General features: G+C 29.4%; 1 protein-coding gene across 1 annotated transcript; it reads left to right on the forward strand.

Annotated features, from left to right (window-relative positions):
* The first annotated feature begins 11,231 nt into the window (after positions 1–11,231).
* On the forward strand, positions 11,232–11,669 carry LOC123904752. Its single transcript, XM_045954377.1, has one exon. The coding sequence runs from the start codon at positions 11,232–11,234 to the stop codon at positions 11,667–11,669; it is 438 nt and encodes a 145-aa protein (XP_045810333.1).
* Positions 11,670–14,242: the final 2,573 nt, after the last annotated feature.

Consider the following 14,242-nt stretch of genomic DNA (forward strand, 5'->3'; position numbering starts at 1 on the left):
CTTTAATTCAAATGTTCTGACATTAAGTTGCTTCCTTAAGTATTCAAATCTGTCAAGTTTCACAGCTTTTGTAAAACCATCTGCTAGCTGTTCCTCTGTAGGACAATACACCACTTCAATAATTCCATTCATTACTTACTCTCTAATGAAATGAAATCTGGTCTCTATATGCTTACTTCTCCCATGTGAGATTGGATTCTTTGCTAGGCTGATTGCAGACTTGTTATCAACCAGGAGCTTGAGTGGTTCTCTAGTGACAAGTAACAAAGGGCCAAAGGTTCGCCATATAATTTGGCTAGCTACTACGTGGTGCCTTTGGCGTCTACGTAACAATATCGTGTTTCGAGGAGTTATGCCGAATTTGTCTTCTATTGTGGATCAAATTACTCTTATTTCTTGGTTTTGGTTCTTAGGTAGAAGTGAGAGTCATACTCCTTATGCTTTTGTTGATTGGTGTAATAATTTTTTAGCTTGCCTACATAGCATCTAATGGATTTTTGAATTGTAAGGGTTGAACACCCTTGTGTTCTTTATAATTCAAGTTTTGCTTATAAAAATAAAATATTTAAAACTTTATTTCTGCATAACATATAAACATAAAAAAATCTCTGACCATTGTTTCGATAATTTGAATATTTTGAGGGAATTTTTTTTTATAAGCAAAATTTTATTATAAGGGAGTACTAAGGGTAATCAATCCCTTACAAGTTACAATACAAAGCATATGATTAAATGCTTTGGAGACATACAAGAGGATTACTGCACCGGTCATAAAAAGAGAAAGAGGAGTTCCGGCCTTTGCGATCCTTAAACCAGAACCAAGAAGTAGCTTTAATATCAACGATCAATAGCTTTAATATATAATAAAACCTCTTGTAATTTTTTTTATAAAATCTATATCTAATTAATATTTAAGATACTTCAAATTTAGTTATTTAAATTTATTAATTTAATATATCTTTTATATATTATTAAATTAAATTTTATTCTTTGAAATTTTGTTTTAAATTTATTTTCATTTCAATGATTATACTTTATAAAAAAATATTAAACATAACATTTTTTAGGTTTTATAACAAACAAATTTATTTAACATTTTTTAAGTTTTTATAACAAATATAGGTGAGGTAATAACAAACAATTTCCTTATACGAAGTAACCTATATATAAAAGGATAAATCAAAAGTAATGATACAGTAATACTAGTATAAAAATAAAATGGTGATAATATAGGGGTATTTACAGCAAGGTTTCAGGAATAAAAATAGGGACAAGCGTAAAAAAATAATACGGTATATAACATACTTATGTTGTTTTCAATTGTAATAAATTTTAAAGGATAAAAATGTATTTAGATAAAATTTTAAGGGTAAAATTGGAAGATAAAATGATAAGTTAGAAACTATAAGCTCAGAAGCTACTTGAAATAACTTCTGGAAAATAAGCTATAAGTCATTAAAATAAGTTATAAACTCTTTTAAAAAAACTGTTACCAAACAAGTCTTTTAGCTTATAAGTCATAAGACATAAGCTATAAGATAGCTTGTTTGGCTTGTCAAACATACTAAATTAAGACTAGTTGTCTTCAACCATCACTAAGAGTGAAATTTGACCTTGTCCAACAACTGAGATAAGGAATGTTCTGTGTTTCTGAATAATCGTTGATTTCTTTCGTTCCAAACAATCTAGACACATAAGAGGCAAATAAAACCTTTTATATTAAAAAAATTTGTTGTAACGATAAATTTATCTGAAATGCGTAAATTATCCGAGTTTGAAAATAATTTTGTTAGAATATTTTGTGAAGTGGGTTCAGGATGTTGGGAATGATAGGGAATTTGTATACTGTAACTAATTTGGTTTGTCATGGATATAGAAGACACATGGACCAAAATTCAGGTTAGTATAGTCCAAGTTTGGTGTGATGGATTACTATCAATTTATTATGGCCGTCACTTAATTATATGACGGTGATTTTAATATTTCTATATACGTATTTCTTTAAAGTATGTTATATTCTTTCTAAATAATGGATTTTAACAAACTTTTGAATGTATTGTTGTGTTGTTGAAGATTGTTTGAAGTCTCATATTACTTAGGTTTTCGGGATGTGAAGTGTATAAATATGTAAGGGTAACTTCACCCTTTGAACTACTTTTGGGGATGCGATCCAAGCATATTTAACATGGTATCAAAGTCGGGTTAAGGAGTGCAATGTAGACATTTGACTCAGGACCACGCTAGGCGTGAGGGTGAGTGTTGAATGTATTGTTGTGTTGTTGGAGATTGTTTGAAATCTCACATTGCTTAGGTTTCTAAGATGTGAAGTGTATAAATATGTAAGGGCAACCTCATCCTTTAAACTAGTTTTTGGGATGAGATCCAAGCATATTTAACACAAACAAAAATAGATTATCTCTAAAAAAAAAAAAAACAAAACTAACAAGGATAGATTCCAGTGGTAAAAAATTTGAACCTTTTATTTATTTTTTATTTGAACTTCTTATGTATATATGAGTTGGTCATGCACTTTTTTTTTTTACGGAAGAGTTGGTCATGAACTTATACTTCACATGTTTGATTTTTGATTTTGCGAATAAAAAAATTAAATTAAATTAAAGAGGAGAACTCATATTATATGTTCCACAATTTTTTTTGATGAATATTGATTACTCTATAACATCATAAAAAGATTAATCAAAATATTTTTTAGATTATGTATATAAATTTATTCATTTCATTTTTAACAGTCGTTTTCAAAATAAAAAAAATTATTACTTTTAGTTTTCATTTTTAAATTTTAAAGTAGTATCAATCATTGTTTTATCAAAATAGTCTTTTTTTTTTTGAACCAATTATCAAAATAGTCTTAATTAATCACTGTTAAATATTAAAATAGTTTTTTTTATTAACTTTTATTAACTAAGACATTAGACATATTCAAGTGGTTAAATAATTTATTTATCGTGCAGCCAAATTTTAAATTATCAGTATCTTTTTTCTCTAAATGTTTTTTTTTTGAACAAGTTAAAATGAAATTTTTTCTCTAAAAATTTAAAGATTAATAAAAAAAACTTTTACTCGTAATATATATTAATTGCATTTTTTTTTGCTAAAATGAGTTTGAGAGCTCAAGTTATTTGTTTACTGTTTGTGCCAGCCAAGACAAAGATGATTTGGGACAAAGTTTTCGTGTGGCATATTGGAAGGCGACAAATTGGTGTGATGATGTGGTAGATAATTTTATGCAATTCTTCTTTGTGTCGAGAAAATCTCGAAATATCTTTTACTAACAAATTTAACATAGTTTTTTTTTGTTACAATATAAAAAAGACAAATTCAACATAGTTTTTTTTTGAAAGGATGAACAGTCACGAACTCAAAAAAATAACAAAGCGACGACAGTTTTAGTGAACCGCCTCTATCATTCTGTCGCTATTTCCAATTTTTTTTTGTAGTGAAAGGCCACGTTTCCGGGATTAAAGGAGCATGTGAGAGGAAAAGGCGCCCCCCATGAGAGGAGGAAATGCCGTTCTTAGAAGGGAATATCTCTCAACCCTAAGGATATAAAAGGAGGGGGGGGGGGGGGGGGGGGACAGAGAGAAGATCATCACATTTTTATCATATCACTAAACTCTAAAACTTAGGCTCGAGATAATCACTGGAACTAAGTAACTCATTCTAAGTTTTACACACAAAATGTTGTTATATTATCAAAACAAAACATTTTACACTTATATATTATATTTGTTGAATAATCAAAAATCATTCATCCTATGTTAATTTATAGACGTATGACACACATTCGTGATTTTATATTAAAAAAAGTTATTAGTATAATTAGCATGCATAAAATGATTAACAAAGACCCGTAAACTTAACTTAATTGACAAGGACATTGTATTTTATATGCAGCGGAGTTTTGATTCGTACTCCGATCATCTTACTTAAGAACAATAAAAATTGATTAACAAAGAGTTTTATATTTAAGAACAATAAAAATTTTCAAAAAAATCTCATAATTAAATATGAAAGAGTATTAAACCCATGTTCATACGCAAGATGTGTACAAATAGACAAAGCAATCAACATTAGAAATCCATTTTTTTTGGAGTAAACCCAAAACAATAAACATCTAACATCTAACACCTTATCCTTAACCCTACCCTCCATCAATAAAATTTGATACAATAAATAACACCAAAACTCAACTCAACAATCAACTACATTCTAACTCAATCATTAAGTATTATATATATTATTATTATTATATAATTCATTTGATATTAATTATATTTCTTATATGAAGGTATAATTCACAATATAAGTACTCATAGTATCTTCTTGGCTACACACATACAGTCTTACAACTGTTCATTGACAAGATTAATTATAATGTTTAAAAACTCTATTTTCCTTTTACTTTTTAATATATTTTAATAATAAAATAATTTATTGGTAATTAAAATGCGGGTTAAATTGGTAGACTCAACTTAATCATCTGTTAAATTTGGTGAAAGCAAATTTTACACATATTAATTTATAAAATTCATATTAAATGCAATATGTAATGCTAATAGTAGAGGGTGGTCCATGTTGTTTTTGAAAGTGACTCTAAGATTGTCGTGGAGTGGATGCAACTCATGCAAACCAAAGTGGGACTTAAATTATGAATTCTCTTCCATGAATTTGTTGTTAAGACATCTACATTTTAACTTTGAGGTAAAGTTCATCAAACGAAAGTTAATATGACGACTCATACTTTAGCTATCATTTCTCAATCTAGTCGCAGTTTTTTCGATTTCATTACTATTTATATATATTAAAAACATTATTATTAATGAATTTTGAAACTAATGTTTCCCTCTTTCCGAATGTCTTCTTAATACAAAGCATACTTTTTAGTAAAAAATGCAAAACACTTGGTTGCTTTCATAATTAACAATCAACACTCGATTGTCAAAAAAAAAAATAACAATATATCAACACTTGATCATGAAAAAAAAAAATCTTGAACATGTAAATTAATCAACAGAGATGATTATGTCAACTATGATGATGAAACAAAAAACAGAAATTAAATGATACATTTCTTCATTGAAAAAAATAATATATCCCGTCTATATTATTGATCAGATACATTACTTTTTTAAAAAACCTAAAAAATAATTTTTTATTTATAATTATGTTCGGAGGAATTACAAATTTTAAATTAATAAAAAAAAACTACTAGTGTACTAGTAACAATTTAGAGACATGAAATTAATAACCCTTCTTGGCTGTACGTAGATTGGGATAGAAGGTTCATTTCTTCCCTATCAATGATGATGCTGATGCATGTAGTGGATTCAGAGGCATGTCGGCACAGCATACGTGTATAGGTAGGGACACAAGCTAGTGCATGTCAGAACCCTTTCAGACGGTTTAATCACAAGAGCATTCACAATGGAGCTCCTCAAATTTGAGTACTTAATTGGGTCTCACGTGTACACATCACTTATTTATTATTTTTTAATAATAGTATTTAATAAGTACTCAATCCCTCCAACTCAGCACCTCTTAAAAAGTTCTAAATCGGTCCCACTAATAACTTTATATCTCATCAAGAATAATGCTAGCAACACACTCTTTAACAAACACACTCCAACACACTCTCTTTTATTGGTTGAAATTCACATGGGTCCCATAAAAAAATGTGGACCCATATAACTTTTATGGGACCCATGTGAATTTCAACCAATAAAAGAGAGTGTGTTGGAGTGTGTTTGTTAAAGAGTGTGTTGCTAGCACTTCTCATCTCATCAATAAGAAGTTTTCTCTCCCGACCCCCCTCATTTCTTTTCTACCCCCCAAAAATCCCATTTTGCCCCTTGCGGTATGAAAATTTTTTGCCAACAAACTTCGGTTTATATTAACCGAAGTTTTTAAACATGAAAAAAAAATTCGGTTTATATAAACCGAAATAACATATACCCCCCAAAAAGAAGGAAAATTTATGTGAAAATTCGTGTAGAGCTACCTGTGGTAAATTTAGCATATCTCTCTGAATATAGGTCGTATTCTAATGATTTTTAATCCAGTGTAAAGAAGACAAAATTTACTACAAGATTGACACCGGAATTATTAAATTTCATTAAGTATAGTATGAGAAAATCTACCTACAAGTTTGAGAAAAGTTTCTATAAAATGTTGTAGAGATACCTGTGGTAAATTTATCATATCTCTCTGAATATAAGTCGTATGCTAATGATTTTTGATCCATTGTAAAGAAGACAAAATTTACTACAAGATTGACACCGGAATTGTTAAATTTCATTAAGTATAGTATGAGAAAATCAACCTACAAGTTTGAGAAAAGTTTATGCTCTGTTTTTGTACCAATACTCATTATTTGGTTAAACTGAACCAATTGGGTAGTTAACCCTGAAAACAAAAATTATATTTGTATTCTTGACACCCTAAGCTTTCCAACGAGTGGTCGTTTACTCAAATCGGACATCGTTTAGTATTTCAAATAAATTGTGGAAGTTGAGGGTCTCATGCAGAATTTATGCAGGAAAACTGGAAAAAAAATTGGAACACAATATTTCGGTTTATATAAACCGAATTTTTTTAGCATGACAAAAAAATTCGGTTCGTATAAACCGAAGTACCCCCCAAGGGCAAAAACGGAAATTCAGGGGGTAGAAAAGAAATGAGGGGGGTCGGGAGAGAAACCATCCATCAATAATATTACACCTTTATAGGTAGGTCCCATAAAAATATATTATAATGAGAGAGAGAAGATACATATTTGAGAAGCAGTACCTATTAGGTAAATAGGTACTCAAATGAGTTTTGTTCCAATGGTAGTACCTAATAAATACCTATATAAGTACCTAATAGGTACTACCATTGAAGATGGTCTAAAATCGGGAGTACAATTATACGTATAAGAGAAGTTTTTTTTCCTAAAGTATCTAATTTATAATATGGACTAAATATATTAGAAATTTAATGAATTTATAAAATAGATTTTCTCTTATATTAAAGATGAGAGGAGTAATAATTATAGATTAATCAAATATTACTTATTAATTGTTGAATTTCAACACACATTGAGGTAAAATTAATCATATAAGTGAGTTGTACATTATATTTTCAACTAAAATCTTAAGACATTTTAGTTTATAGATTTTCTCATTTGTATATTACTTAATATAAGAGAAAATTTATGTTTTAGATAAAATGAATAACTAATGTATGACCTATATTATATCTTAAATGCATTAGTTACTCATTGTATCTAAAAAATAAATTTTTTCTTATATTAAGACTAGATTTATATGAAATTTCTCACATGATTTATGTTATGTTTGGGAAGACACATAAACTAGGTTGTAGCTAGTTTATTTGGCTAAAAAAGACTCATTTGGTAATAGTTTTTCAAAAACAGCTTATATCTTGTTTTACTAGCATATAGCTTATTTTTCAAACGTTATTTCAAGTAGTTTATGACCTTATAACTTATTATTTTTTCTTCAAAATTTACCCATGCCATCTTACTTGAATAAATAAATAAATATTAATTTTTTTTTTTGAAAAGAATATAGTTTATAAGCACATTTGGTTAAAAAAAGCTTTGATTGGTAACCGTTTTTCAAAAAGAACTTATAGCTTTTTTTTAAACGTTATTTCAAGTATCTTGAGCTTATATCATATCATTTTTTTTCAATTTTACCCCTACCATCATACTTAAAAAATTAGATGTTAATTAAACATAGTTTTTTTAGGTCATTTCGCACTTATAAGCTGGTTAAACCGCTAATTTTACCAAACTACAAATTCAATCAGCTAGCTTAGGGTCCGTTTGTTACAGATTAAAAAAATAGTAATTTTGATCTAAAATAATTTAGAGATTAGTTTTTAGAGATTTTTAGAGAAGTTGAATTTACTTTGTGTTTGTTTATTATAATAAAAATCACCTTTTTAAATAAAATAGAGGCTGTTTGTTATAGCTTATTTTAGAAAAAAATTATTTTTTTTATAAAAATAATCACTTTGAATTATTTTGCATCTGTTTGTTACAGATTTTTAAAATAATCAGAAGCTAAAAATAATCAGAAAACAGCTAAAAACCAAAAGCTAGCTTATAAGCTATTCTCTATAAGTTCATTTGCTATAAGCTAGCTTATCAGCTATTCACTATTTTTTTTTTTACCAAATAGAGCTTAAAACTAGCTTATCACTATAAGCTAGTTTATCAGTTATCCGCTACTTTATAAAACTAGCTTAAAACTAGCTTATCACTATAAGCTAGTTTATCGGTTTATCAATATCAAAAATTGAATTTATAAAGCTTTTCTTTAAGCAAAGTGAAATCAATTGATTTTGGGAATAATAGTATCAACATGATGAGAAGGATAATAAAAGATATTAGAGATAGACTAAAATATAGATGCTTTTGTTATCCGAATGCTCTAGTTAGATCATGAGCAATCTATTAGGTTGTGTATAATTGAAAGCTAGATTCTAGATAACTTTGGATGAAATAAGTGTCCTGCAAGCAGCTACTTAAAATAACTCCTATTGTTATCACCTAATTTTTAACATTTATAGGGTGGTGCATTTTTCATGCATTTCCACTTGGTTTGCTTAGAAAAAACACACATATTGAATCTCACATCAATTTCAATTCGTCAGAAAAACAAAACAAGTACTCAACCATGAGTTAAGAAATTGATTTGAAACTTAGAAAGGAAACAAAAAATACAATCATCCAATTATGTCACCACCAGAGATTGATGCTAAGAATGGTCCACAACCAATCCCTTTGTGGGGTCGATATATATATGAGGAAGACTTGCTTGGGCACCTTCCTTAGGCACATATATTTAGACACACTCACATAAATAAATAAAATTAATACAAAAATAATTTAGTCACATCAATTGATTCATTTCTATTATTTTTTTCATTATTGTGTGTGTGCCTAACACCTAAAATTTGTAATTGTGTCTAACTAAGTATTTCTCTATATATATATATATATTTTTTTTTCAAATTATCTAATTGGTAAGAAATTTCACGTTGTGATGTTGAGATTAGAATCTCGATCCCTACATATATAATGCAATGTTTATACTAACTGAGTTAAGTTCATGGAAACTGAGGTCAATCTATTATATATGCATGTACTATTCCGTTAAAAAATGAGTGATTTATTTGATTATTTTATATATTAAACAAAATTTAAAATAAAGAAAGAAAATAGTGTTTTTACTAAAGTAGTTTTAATAAATATTAGTATATTTACAATAACCATAAATAAAAATGGAAGATGTTAAATTAATAGTAATAAGGAAAATAAAATAAAATTAATATTGTATAATAAATTAAAAAGATCAGCTGTTTTGTGACAGGGGATTCAATTATATTTAATAAATAATTTAGAAAATGAATTATATTATTTTTTTTAGCAAAATGAAATATAATATATAAAACTAAAAGAATTGAATCCTTAAATTGAATTGTTATTTAGTTGGTCTTTAATTTGAATTGTTATTTAGTTTTTGTCTTTAATTTGAATTGTCTTTCGAATAAAAATATTTTTTTACTTTAGTGTATTTCATCTTTATGTTTTCATTAGAATAGGCTCTCTATCATAATTTAAAGGAAAAAATAATTTATTTTGTAACAAAGTAGAGTAAGGAGTTTAATAATCCCAAAAAAAAAAAAAAAGAGTAAGGAGTTTAATTATTAAAGTGCGTGACTCAATGACAACATTAACACTAAGTAAGAATATTTGACTCATGGAATAGACTTGTTACATATTGTGGAATCGACTCGACAACACTAAGTAAGGAGTTTTGTTTTAGTATTTTCTTTAATTTAGACCTGCATTGTATTTGGAGTTTTGTTTATGCCTTCCTATGGAATTAGATGCATAAATAAAGAGAAAGTTTGATGATTGCTCAGTCAGGATGCTCTAAAAATGAAGCATTTTACTGCAACACGTTGGATATTGTATTTTTGACAAATTTGAGGGGGTAGATTAAAATATTATCGGTTCTCGTAAATATAACTCAATTTTTTTTATATATATATATATATATATATATATATATAGTGGCGGATCCAGGACCCTGAATTAGGGGTGTAAGTTTTACGATGAAAATTTTCTTGTGTAAAATTGTCTAGTGGCAAAAGAAATCACATTTAAAGTGAATAATTGAGGATCTTAGATTTAAATTTTGGCTCGTACATATCGCATTTTTTCTATTAACCGAGTTATGTTCAAGAGGACAATTTTTGTTACTTCATTAATATATTTTATAACACACGAAATATATATCCAAATTATGAAATTGGAATTAAATAAAATTATTTGATTAGATAAAAAAGAGATAAAATTTAAAATTATAAACTTAGTAGATAAAAAAATACACCAATATATAATTTTTTTAATATAAAACCAATATTGTAATATATATTTTTTATTATAACCAACATTGTAATATTTATTTATCATAATAGTGTACTATATGTGCAAAACGTTTCCATAATTTTTAATTACCCCTTTACTCGGATTTATTCAGTTAAGTCTGGGTATAACCTCCTAAGGAGCTGGAAGAATGCTGAAACCCCCGGCTCTACTCACTCGGACCCGAACTACAAAGTGTAGAAAAGGCTTTGGACTCTTCCAACAATACCTAGACATAAAGTTTTACCGTGGAGAATTATCCAACAAGCTCTCCCAGTTCGAAGTAAACTTAGTAAACGTGGAATTCAATGCCTTATTCAGTGTCCTCGATGCCTTCAGAGGGCGGAGACAATTAATCATACTTTTATGCACTGTCAGCTGGCTTCTAGAGTTTGGTTTGGTTCCAAGCTAGGAATTCGATTTGATGAAAGACAAGGGAATTTCATTGACTGGCTAATTTACACTATCAACAATCTTAATGACGAAGACCTTAGTTATGTGGCCGCTATTACCTATGGTATTTGGTATACCCGCAACCAAAGAGTTTTTTAAGATAAAGACTATGAAGAAATCTGGGTCATTAACAACGCTTCTACTAGTATCAGAGAGTACCAACAAGCTAACATGACAACTACACACGAACAACACAGTAAGACGCGAGAGTTTCGTCATTCTAACAATCATAATAACAATCAACAACCTGACATACATACTACCACGATGAATCGCTGGAACCGGCCTAACCCCGGCGTTATTAAAATTAACTGCGATGCTAACCTGGCTAGAACGATGGGGATTAGGTGCAGTTTGTCGTGACTCCGATGGCTACCTGGTGGCTGCTGCGACGTGGGAACTCCCAGGTTGTCTTGATCCTTCCCTGGCTGAGGCGTGCGTGCTCTACAAAGCGACTTGGCTAGCGATTGAGTGCTGCTTTCAGGAGGTGGTCTTTGAGAGTGATAATAGCAAAATAATTTCTCTCATGAATAGTGTTCGTGAAATCCCTAGATCCTATTTGGGGAATTTCATTAGGGGTATTAAGTGTAATAAAGATTACTTTAGGGGTTGTAATTTTGTGCATATTAAAAGGGAAGCCAACAAGGCAACCCATCTTTTAGCTTCTCTAGCCCCCTCAAAGCCCAATAAGGTGTGGCTAGAAGAATATCCTTCTCCTATTGTACATATTTTGACATCTGATTTGAAGCAATAATATATCTTCAGTTTCCTTCAAAAAAAAAAAATTACCCCTTTACTCCAAAGTCCAAATCATAACTTACACCGGTAGAAAAAAAAAAAATCTTGGTGACCACCTCTTAAGCCCAAAGTAATATTTACAACCCAAGCCATGACATGTTTACATAACCCTAATAATATTCTAATTTGAAGAAAAGCAGCCGTCAGTGCCACTTTGGCACATTTCATCATTTTCTGCTCTGTTTATTCTTATTCTGTCCGCTCTTCTTCTTTCTTCATTGAACTGTTATATCTTCACTTCTTTTTCTTCGGCTTTTATTTCTTTGTGATAGAAATGGTGGGTATGGGTGCAAAAAGAAAATTTCAGGGTGTGCAAAGAACAAAAATATAGGATTATATGTGAAAATTTTGAAAGTTCAGGGCGTGCAGCTGCACACCCTCACATGTGCAGCTGCACGCCCTGAACTTTCAAAATTTTCACATATAATCCTATATATATATGCAAGGGTCAGGGTACAAATCTGATTTACCTCACTTATTCAACTCAAGGGTTGAATTTATGAACACCAAACTAGTAAAAAATTTGTAAGTTTAGGATTGTTTTCTATCTCAACATTCATATGTGTTCTAGCTTGGATGAGCGTTTTGGGAACAATGTTGGCCTTGGTTATGTTTGGGACTTGTTATTGAAAGCAAATTACTTGTTTTTTTAAAATATTTTCATTCATGGAAGGCGCTAATGTTGGACTTGAGTCAAATAAAATTGTTACTCGTAAAGTAGGATGCGAGGAGGTTATTTTGATAATTTCACAAGGCGCATGAGAATTTCCAGTGGGCTTGAAAAATAAATCTCTAGATCAAAACAATCCATTAACAAAACAATCCACTAAAAAAAATTATTTTTTGAAAAACACTAAAAATTTCTTTAAAATTTCAATCCAATTCATACATTAAACTTAAAATTCATCAAATCCATCTATTATTATATTTTCAATAGATAGATTTTTATTTAAGGAATTTTCAATAGATTGATTATTGATATCGATCCAATTCATCTATTAAAATATATTAGTTTTTTACATTTTTTTTAATTTAAATATATGATTGTGGCTCTGCAAGTGCGCAGAATCGCAACTAAGTAATAAAGTGATAAGTTCGCAATCAAGTAATAAAGTGATAAATTATCGTTCTCCACAGGGATTGTGCCAAAATTACTAGTTTCACTTATGAATTTAGATAGTAAAAGTGTTTTGCATTCGCTTTGTTTGTTTGATGGAATTTTGCATAAAAGTAAATAACAAATAAAATAAAGAACAATAATAATAAAAAGGGTGTGTGTGACCACACGAGGTGGTTAAGTGTTTCGAATCCCTCCCTTACTCCTGCTTGGTAAGTGGCGTTATATATATTATACCTTGTTATCAGTTATAAGCTACTGGGTTAAGTTTTAGTAAAGTAAGCCTAGTATTATTAATCTTACCTCTATTGCAATCTGTTTAGGTCGAACCAATTAAGCTAGTATAGGTTTAGCCTTCGTTATCCCGTGTCATTACCTTTAACGGATTCAGCCTTGCAGGGGCGTCCTTACCTTTAGAAGTTCAAAGTTTAACAAGTTCTCAAAGTCAGATCGGTTTCCTAACATTAGTGTAGAATTTAACTACGTGCCAATCTTAATCCTGCCCTCGTACTGTCAGATACTGAATTTAATGGTCTCACATATTGGTAGGATGAAATGTCTTTTCAGTCCGACTTATCAAGCTGTTGTCACGAGATCAGTTAATTTTCCTCTAGGTTCATTCAATTAATGTGATCAATACTAAAGAATGAAGAATTAAAACCAAGACAAATATAGAAAATAACGTAATAACAATCGAGCATGAACTTTATCAAACCAGAGTTACATATCTCAAGCATTCGTAAGGGTGTTCATATACTCTACCTAACCTAGGAAAAATAAGTTACAAAGACAATAAAGAAAAGAACTTTATTGGCCTTGGAGTTCATTAGCTCTCCTTGCCTCCTCCTTAGAGTTTTCCTAACTCTAGAGTGAATATTGAATAGCTCTCAATATTTTGGAATGAATAATAGTGAAGGAGGAGAGCTCTATTTATAATTTTTAAACTGGATTTAGGCTTTTTTGCGCATCCATCGTGGTACGATAGAAGATCTTCTTGAGATTTTCTGTTTGCTTCAACTGCCTTCATCGTGTCACGATGACAAGTCATCGTGGTACGATGAAAAAGATTTGTTGCATATTTTCTTCAATTTAAACCGTCTTCTCATCGCACCACGCTGGATCTCATCGTAGGTACGATGGCTTGCACTGTTTATTACGTTTTTGCCCTTTTTTAATGTTTTTTTCCCACTTTTCTTGCTTCTAGGCCAACTAACTTCACTTTTATAGGTATTTACTTGTTTTTGGGCTTCAATTGCTATTAAAACTACCCTAAATTACTACTAAAAACATCATATAATTGACTGTCATCAATATATTAGTTTTTTTAGATTTTTTTTTAAAATTTTTTTTATTCGTTACATATTTTAAATAGAACTTTTTAAAAATATTTTTAAGAGATATTTTTTTTATTG

Source organism: Trifolium pratense, linkage group LG2, assembly GCF_020283565.1.
Source record: "Trifolium pratense cultivar HEN17-A07 linkage group LG2, ARS_RC_1.1, whole genome shotgun sequence".
Classification (NCBI taxonomy): domain Eukaryota; kingdom Viridiplantae; phylum Streptophyta; class Magnoliopsida; order Fabales; family Fabaceae; genus Trifolium; species Trifolium pratense.